At 47.0% G+C, this 9,529-nt stretch overlaps 1 protein-coding gene across 1 annotated transcript; it reads right to left on the reverse strand.

The window, feature by feature from the left end:
• Nucleotides 1-863: 863 nt before the first annotated feature.
• LOC133909253 (ethylene-responsive transcription factor ERF110-like) lies at nucleotides 864-3,669 on the reverse strand. Its single transcript, XM_062351598.1, has 2 exons — nucleotides 3,193-3,669; nucleotides 864-1,820 (listed from the first exon to the last, which is right to left on the reverse strand). Exons 1-2 carry the CDS (start codon nucleotides 3,515-3,517, stop codon nucleotides 1,015-1,017), a joined length of 1,131 nt encoding a protein of 376 aa, XP_062207582.1. The 5' UTR covers nucleotides 3,518-3,669; the 3' UTR covers nucleotides 864-1,014.
• Between the last annotated feature and the right edge of the window lie 5,860 nt (nucleotides 3,670-9,529).

Below are 9,529 nucleotides of genomic sequence, written 5' to 3' on the forward strand. Positions count from 1 at the left end.
GTCGGGTCGGCCCGGGCCAGTTCAACGGTCGTTATCCATGCGCTCCACGGCTTCATCAGGTAGGACTTGTGCGGGCCCCACTGAGTCACTTGGGCGGTTGTTGTCCACGCGGCGACCAACCGCAAGGAGAGGGATGCAGCTAAAATTTGAGAGCGGTTCATGGTGGATTCTCATGGGCCGGCGGGCCGGCCGACATGCAAAAGAGTATGGGCCAGATTCAGGTGGACTTTTCTATCGAATATGGGCCACATGAGAAGAACAGGTGGTGGCATTGGAGGCTCATAAACGTCACAGTTTGCAATCAAAGAACATCACAAGGGTCACCTTGCATTTGCCATTTTAAAGGGATGGGCGTGGAGTCATCCCCATTTTAATTCAATTAAATTAACTAACTAGTTATTTTTATTATAAAATGGAGTGGATCCACGTATCCACGCCCATCCCTACCATTTTACCTCACTTTACCTCGCGCGATCAAAGTCGACGCTCATGTGGTCATTTGTTGTTGATTCTACCTAAGTTGCAGCATGCCTTTGTTATGGTGCATGACAACACATTACAAGCAATACCTGCATGCTCCAAATCCTCTGTACAATGTGGTCAAGCTTATCCCAGGACCGACGTTGATGATGTATTTCGTATGCACTAGTTACGTCCAACTCCATTCCATTTTATAATCAGAAGAAGGCTTTGAGCATTGTTAACACACTAACAACATTACGACCAACGGAAAGAAAGCAGTTGCAGAACAGCTCGAAGTACGAGCGGCAAATGGAGTAGTGGACATCGCTGGAACCTCCATCTCTTTGCAACCAAAATTAAAGGGGGGGGGGGGGGGATATAAGATGACCAGATCGCCAAACTAATCAACAAACAAAGACCACATAGCTATCATACAAGAAAGAAAACATCCTCCAATTCCTTGATTCGGTTCGATTTGATTTGCTGCAACCGTCCCCATCGAAGCCGTACGCGCCTTATTATTCCAGAAAGAACAGGGTCTTCTGCTAGCTGCTACTGAGTGTGAGGTGGCGGCGGGTACTGGCTCGAGTCGGACCAGGAGGCGGCGGTCGCCGGGTAGGCCAGGGCGCTCTCCCAGTTCCACTCCGCCGCCGCCTCGCCTTGGTGTTGCGAGTCGTGCGACGACGGGTAGTAGTGCCCCGAAGCAGAGGACGGCGCGGTGGCCACCGAAACAGAGGAGGTAGGGAACGAGTAGTAGGAGCCCAAGAAACCACTCGTGTTGCCGCCGCCGCCATAAGGATTGCTCATGGCGCCACCGCTGCCGCCGCCGCCGTAAGGACTGCTCGTGGGGCCGCCGCCGCCGCCGTAAGAGCCGCTCATGGCGCCACCGCCGTAGAACGGAAGAAGAGTGCCTTGGTTGCCGGCGGTGGTGCTGCTCCCTTGCAGAAGCATCTGATACCGCAGGTAGTCCGCGGCCTGGGCGGCGCCGGGGTAGACGGCCGGAGAGGTCGAGGCCGGCCCGGCTGGCGCCGGCGTGGACGCCGAGTGGAGGCGTGCGTCCTCGGGGAAGTTGAGCTTCGCGCGGCTGCCGCGGAACCGTAGCGCGGCCTCGTCGTAGGCGCGCGCCGCGGCCTCGGCCGTCTCGAAGGTGCCCAGCCAGACGCGCGCCGCCTTGTGCGGGTCCCGGATCTCCGCCGCCCACTTGCCCCACGGCCGCTGCCTCACCCCGCGGTACCTCCGGCGCGGCGTGTCGGGCCCCTCCGGGTTCGACGCCTCCGCCGAGTGGTGCTCCTCCATGGCCGCCGCGCTCCCGCTCCCGCTCCCGCCCGCGCTCTGGGTGTCCGAGCTCTGCTCCGAGACTGCGCAATATATAGACACGCGCACAAGCGCACGAGGTGTAAGCAAAAAGAAAAAGGCAGAGATGATCAAGCGACAAAGCGCGATCAGATTTGAACACTTGCTATGTATATGCTTCGCGCTACAGCATCTGCATGTGAATGCGACGTTGCACTAGGCGCGTATCTGATGTTGCAGACCTCTGTCGCCGACGAGTTTGTTCTTGGAATAGAGTAGAGAGCAGTAGGAAAAGGCAGCACTTCAAAACGGCAAAAGTTGCTACGTGACAGCACAAGCTCGGCATTTGTACAGCTCTGTTTTTTGTTTCTTCGGGAAAGGGATCAAGTTCTGTGAAGTGTATCTTTGTTGGCACTGCATTGAACTTTTCCCTTTTTAAAAAATACAACGAAGAAGCATGCATGTACCTTAACTCTGAAGTCTACGCGTTACGCAAGCAGAACACGCGTACGTATAACGATACAACGTACGGGGCCAACGGATCCACATGGAAGTGGCTACTTGTATCCTTGTTGCGTTGCAGAGGTTCAGTGAATTCACAGGAGTTGCTAAGATGGTGAATGGCGGGCAACTGCGCAAGTAGTGGTGTAGTCCAGATATGGTTCGTTCACGTCTTATGTCAGCAGCGCTACAGGTGATGACTAAGGGACGCCGAAGTCATGGAAAATTCACTTCTTTATGAGCCGTTCGATCTGAGATAGATAGACAAAATCTGGTTCTACAGTACCAGGAACGACGCTCTGCTCTGCTCCATTAGTCAGTTCCGTCAAACGTTTTTCTACAACACCGAGCTAAATATCATGCACACGTACGACTTGTTTACTCTTGTGAGTACCTTTTTTTTGTGAGCGTGTGTCTTTTATTATTTTCTTACTTCTAGGTTGATTAACGGCTACACGTCCCTGACTAGGAAGAGATAATTACATGCTCTGAAGAAGGCAACCAGATATATGTTGCGTATGACTTGATGATCGGAACAAAACTGAACGATAGAGATGCAATGGAGAACAGAGGGGGCAAGTGATTGAAAACGAATATGCCAAAACTTTTCAGATATACATCATGGTTTGTTTGCTTTAGTAAGACGAGATAATATCAAAGAAGGCAAAATATCTTCATAGTCAAGATAGAAATAGACTAGCACTGTATGGCATATATTATACGCATTAGCATATCTGCAACCTAAAAATAGACTGTGTATACCTGACACGTCTAAAGCAAAAATAAAAGCTATGGCACAAGCAAGAATGCAAAACTTGGGGTAGTAACAAAACAAGGGCAAAGCGAAGCATGCAAAGCTCTGCGGTAAGCAGCAAAACCACGGCAAAAGCGAGCGTGCAAAGCTTGGGAATTGAAGTAAACGCGCTGGCTCGTCACCTGCAAACTCCGGCGATGGCGCGCCGGGGTAGCTCCCCAGCTCGTGAACGTGGCCGCCGTGCATTGCCTGCTCCTCCCGGCCGCTCCCCCTCGGCGCCGCGCCGGCCCACGCGGTCTCCTCGCCCCACGGGGCGCCCGCCACGACCTGGGTCAGCGCCGACACCATCGTCGACAACTCCTGCGCCTGGTAGTACTCGGACATGAGCTCCCCGGAGCCGGCCGCCATTGCCATCGCCGCCGCGCCCTCGCCCTGCTCGCCGCTCTTCACCGGCCACCCCGCGCCGCCGCCGTCCGATCCACGTGGGTCCGCCAGCTCGAAGCACATCAACGTCGCTCGCGCATGCAAAACGGAACCAGCCTCCCTCGCCCGCTACAGAGTCGTCGCGAGGGCAGCTATCCCGTCAAGCCGTCCAACCCTTCGAATATTTCAGAGGATGACTTGTAGATATATATATATATATATATATATACTAGCAGGCACCCCAGCAACGGCCGGCGTGCCTATGCTCACTGAACCTTATTTTATCATTCTTTAAAAGAAAAAAAAAGAAGGGAGAGGAAGGAGCAACGTGACAGAATAGCCGTCTTGAAAAGTTGTGTTCAAACGACGGGGTGATGTAGCCACAGGGCAGAGCTTCTCGCCCCAAACGGTGAGAAGTTGCCGGTTTTTCACAGTTGAGTCGATACCAGCAACGGCTTTTAATCTTCTACAATAATATTACGGTTTCTCACTAATCCAATTGGCAAGTCGGTACAGTGTTAGATGCCTGCGGAATTTGTGGATAAAGATGTGTTTGGTGTTGGGTTTAATTAGTGCGCAAGTGTGGATTACGCTGTGCCGACATGGCGTCCGAAGGGAATGGCTGAGACGTATTGGCTTGGCTCTCTCTGTTACTCCGTGGTTCACGCACCGGGGGTGGTTGATCCGGTCAGCTTCGATCCTCTTGTGATGCAACGTATGTAGCGCATGTGGTAGTGAGTTGTTCGTCTATTTTACCGGTAGGTGGAGTGTTCGTTTTCGAATAATAGGATACCCGTTGGTCGATACCCGTTGGTCGATGTTTAAAGAAGGAACATTTTGTTCTTGCGTTGACTCTTTCTCCATCATTAGGCATACGTCAAAAGATATTTTCTCCACTATTTTAATGAAAGTACGTGCCTATTTTTTTAAGAAACTTTTTTTTTACTTCCCCCTTTACTCTTTAGGGGAAAGGTATTCACAGACGAGGAGTTCCTGTGCAAAAACTCACCTGGAAATGTATGATTTAGTGAAATTTTGATTCCAGGGGAGTTTTCCTTGTTCCACAAAGTTAGGCAAAAAAACTCATCTAGAAAACTGACCAATATCATGAAGATGAGGAAAAAAAATAAGAAAAATAAATTTGTACAAAACTCTGATTCAACAGAGGAATATAATAAGGAAATATTATCAATATATGCACATCAGTCACATTTAAATCTTAAATAGTAGTAATTTTATGTAATTCTATTATTCATATATTTTTTAAAAATATTTCCAGCCCGTGCCACAGGTTGATGGACTGGTCTGACAAACTCAGCGCTTACCTTGGGTCATGGACTAATCCTGGCACCATGAACTCTAGCCTCTGGCTTATCGATCTCAATGACGGCTTAGCAGCCACCAGCCAGGTCCCCCGGGACCTGAGTTCAGTTCCAAATTAGCGCCTCTAGCTAATGTTGTTTGGTTGGTGCCCAAATTCAACATGCTAAAATTTGGCCAGACTCAAGATGTTGTCACTCGTATAGATGGTTGTCAAAGTCTTAGTGAGTGCACATTTGATTGATCATATTTAGCGGCGGATCCAGTAGGCTAGGCGGGCTCAAGAAGTTGTTGCTCGTATAGATGGGTGTCAAAGTCTCAGTGAGTACACATTCAATTGATCATATTTTGATATGGTTTTAGTCAAACTACTGCTTTGTAGTTAATAAAAGTCTTTCTAAGTCAAAGGATACTTGAAAGAAAAAAAAAAGAGAGAGACTTTATAATTCACTCTTATATAACTCATCTGCATCCATCACCAATCATATTCGTACTTTTTTTTGCCAATCTCTAGCCGTCTAGCCAAAGGTGGGTGGGTAAAATTTTGGCTGGCTAAGCTTTCGTTTCGTAGAGCGAAACGAGCAATTGCAACTTGGCGCAGCATGTTGCTAAGACGTACTGTTGGTGTCACTGGACCACAACTCATAGTACATGCCATCTCGGACTACGTACGGCCGCGCGGCAAATTCAGAGGATCGAGAGGCACAAATCCACGGCCGGATCGCGGTTCCGTGCGTCATCCGGGGTTCCAGCGCCGCGCTGCCGCTAGCCGGGGCCAGGGCAACGTGGTCCTGGCAGCCGACTCATGTACGGGCGGTGTCGTTGCGTACCCCCAGCCGTCGGTTGCGGGCGACGCGGAGCCCCCGTGGCCGTCGGTGCAGGTTTGGTCCAGATCCCGTCTCCTGTGCTCGGAGAAGTCGGCGGCCCGCCTCTGCGGTCGTCGTGCTTTCCCCACTGCCCGTACCGAATCATTGGCACGAGCGGAGCCCGTGTTTCTGATGGGTTGGGCACCTGCGCGCGGCCGGCGTGGGATTTAGGTGCGAGTGCTTTCGTGTCCCGTCGCATCAGTCAATGTTCAGCATCTTTTGCTCCACCAATTCAACGTGTCGAGTTTTTCTTGACAGGAGTCGGATGCTCAGTTGCCGTGCTTAGAGCAACTCATTCTTTTTGTTAATAGTCATTGGATCTGTTTATGTACGGATGTTGTGGGAGACGGTCAACGTGTATGATGCGTAGCGCGTTGGATAGATAGGTGCGTAAGACAGAGGTGAAACATGGGAGCAGTATTTTTGAGAACGAAACATATGCGAGCGGAGTAGTAGAGATTGAGTGGTATAAGGTAGTTAATTTTTGTGAATTTTATAAGTAGTATGTAGTATTGGAGATAGTACATCCTGTCTGGTGTATTAATCATTACGTATTTTTCAAGTAGTAGGGATAACATGCAGAGGAAGAGAAATAAGTAGTGATGGAGATGAAGCTAATGTGGAGAGAAATTTTGCTTATGTTGAAGAGAATTTTAGAGAGTTAATTTTTAAAGTAGAGAAAATAAAAAATAATTCTAAGTATTGTGAGTATAAAAAATTAAGAATAAAATATTTTAATAAGTGTAAGAAATAAACACTGAAGATGCCTTAGCGATGAGGAATGGGAGTGGCCGGATGTGACGGCCGATCGGTGATTGGGAGCTTCCATAGCCGGGTCATGTGCACCTCCCTGTTTGGCTAACTTTCACGAAACCTTTTACGTACGATCGCTGACGGGCTGACGGCCACTGAGAGAAGTGGAGATTCGTTTGGCTCGCAGGTTCGCTCGACCCGGCACCGGCACCGGCACCGGCAGGCGGCGGTTGTTGCGACGCGAATGCGAGTGCTCGGCTCGTCCTGCAACTAGCACTGGGAGGTGACGCTGCAAACCCTTCTAGCAGCAGGCCAGAGCTGAGTACTGACAAATGTGATGCACGCGCCCCTGCACATGCGTTCCATGCGTGTCATGAGTTTTGTGCATATGAAATCGGTTGTTTTCGTTTCTTCAGGCCCCCAACAATTGTAGCTACTGGGCTACGCAGTTCCTGTTTGGAGAACAAGACAAATGCACCATAAGGAGCAACGATCCCATGGAAGATTTGATCTCGATCTACCCAGTGACATGGACATGACATGGACCAAAGACGGGAAAGATCGAGGAATCAAAGTGACTTTAGTTTACGCCATCAGGGTTGCATCTGATCTCCCAATCATTGCACATAAGGACAGCAGTTCATCATGGAATGCTAGTGTTTGCTTATCTGAACAGCAGAGTTGATGCGCTCATCGCACGCCACGGATTTGCAAGCATCTACTGAATGATCCACAAGACGAGATCGTGCTGTTAGAGAAGTGACAGGTGTCTGCATCACTCCAATTGGGTTGGTTGGGTAAAGGTAGCAAATGAAGCGAGGGCCTACAGCTTTGTGTTATGAGGTTTCTTTGCATTTCGCATGTGCGCGATCGTCGTCTTGGCATGGGCCTGGCTCTCCAAACGCAGATAAGCTAAGTCGTGATCTTGAGCTAAATCTCCACCACCTAACATTGGCCATCGATACTTATGTATTCCTTTTTATCCTTTGCTCTCTTTTTTTTCCTATAAGTGAACGCCGAGGAAGGAGAAGGACCTCGACCAAATTGTGTGGTACTCAGTATTAGGATAACAGAATCAGAATGCGACATCTTAACCCATGCTTATCTAGGACCTGTATGGATGAGGAGGCTAAGGGTATCAGTAATGTTTATTTATTGAAGTTCACCTTAAAGAGATGATGTGGTTTGTTATAAATTTCTCCAGTGTATATAGCCTACGAGGGATCTTAAGGTGGGACCCATCTCTTAATAAAAAAAGAAAAAAATTCCAATTAACTCGTCCCCTCCTCCCCTATTGTTTCCTCTGGACTTGTTGGATCATTGTCTCAACGCCACTATTGTCTCTTCTCAATGCATGCAGCGCCTCTTCTCTCCCACCGGTCACCCCGCCGTCTTCCGCTCCTCCTCTCCCACCAGCGGTCGGTCCACCCTGCCCCCTCCATCCCTTCACAACGATGGCCCCATCCTTCTCCCCCACTAGGCATAATGTCGTCATCTACTCCTCTGGCCACATCATCAAGGTTGTAATTTTTTTTAGATAATTTAAAATTTATTTTCATATAAAACCAACTTAGTACTCTTATTTTAAGAATTTATATTGTATTTTGATTAATTTAAATTTATTTTTTTAGATTTATGATATAATACGTATGATATAAGGTATGTTAAAACAGACACACTCTTTTATTATTTTTTTAATCCGCCAGTGGCCTGCTCGCCGATCTGTGAGATTCTGCACCAAAGTGGTCTCTGGCTGGACCTGGATCCTCTGCCTTAATTGCAATTAATGTAGAGGATCACTGTATGTACAGTGTAACGAGTCAACAACTGCAGTAGTCTGTATTAATTAATCAATATTACTGTAGCAAATACTGCAGCAGCAGTGATGATGTGGTATGCTGTAGTATCGTAATTTACTGTTTATCTTAGGCTTTCCGTTTTTATCGAACGGTGCACATTCACTTAATGCAGAGGGCTGAGTCCGTCTCTGGCTGTTGTGCGCCGTACGGGGTGCAGTGTATGGATAGTTGTGGTACTGTGAGGAGTATCTTAATCGGACTTGCAGGAGCGTGCGCGCGTGCTGTGACGTTTTGTGCTTGCTGGCATATCAGCAACCACGGATCTCACACTATTCTTGCACAAGAAAGCACATGGCAAAGTTGCACTAAAAATAAACTGGTTTATGGAATGTCAGGAACATGACTGGGAAGGACATGTAGAAGGCCGATCATTAAAAACTGCGTGTGATGCCATCTGTGGCATTGTCCGATGTTGCTGTACACCTCCCAGGGAAAACCTGCACGAATCTCAAAGCTCCGTATAAAGGGCATGTATAAGGCCACTCCAAAGCTAGTGCCTTGGTCAGTAATTAGATATTCACGTAGTAGTACAAAATATGATGCGATAAGGTAGTGAAAGAATAGAGAATGAGTTAATGTTTTTAAGAAAAAACAAGTTAGGCATTCCTCAACGCTACAACATGGCTAGTTTCTTAAACATTAATTAGATGTACACTTAAGTAAAAGGCTGATATGATAAGTTATTTAAAGAGAAAATAGATAGAGCATATTTTTTTTTTAAAGAAACTAGTTCTTTGAACAATTCTAGATTATTATGAGATAATAAATTATTTTATAAGATCTTAATAAATAAGCAACATATGTATATTTATTTCTTAACCTAATTTTTTACTATCTATCTCCTCTAAGATATCACCTAAGAACCAAAGCATAGGAGTGACCTTAGACTCGATATTCAATACAAGAAACCAACAAATATGCATAAGGAAAGCTAGTATTCTCAAAAAGTGTTCTCTTATTTAATTATTGGTTATAAAAAATCACATAGATATCACACATATATACTATACATTGGGTTCTTATTTCTACACACCAATTTAATGCACTTTATTACCTTAAGAAATAAGCATATACACTATTTATTAGGAGTGACATAAGTACTTTAATCATATTAATTATTTTGAATCAAGATTAGTATAGCAATTAGAACTGGCAATGAATCAAGTCAGATCCAATAGAGCAAAATTATACTCGATTTGAAACCCGCCAGCCTCCATCTGATTCAAATGTGAAGTAGCAAACGGGCTAAAACTGAACCGATTCCTTTAGACTTTCGATTTTGTCACCCGCAAATGAAG

This window comes from Phragmites australis, chromosome 2 (assembly GCF_958298935.1).
Source record: "Phragmites australis chromosome 2, lpPhrAust1.1, whole genome shotgun sequence".
Lineage (NCBI taxonomy): Eukaryota > Viridiplantae > Streptophyta > Magnoliopsida > Poales > Poaceae > Phragmites > Phragmites australis.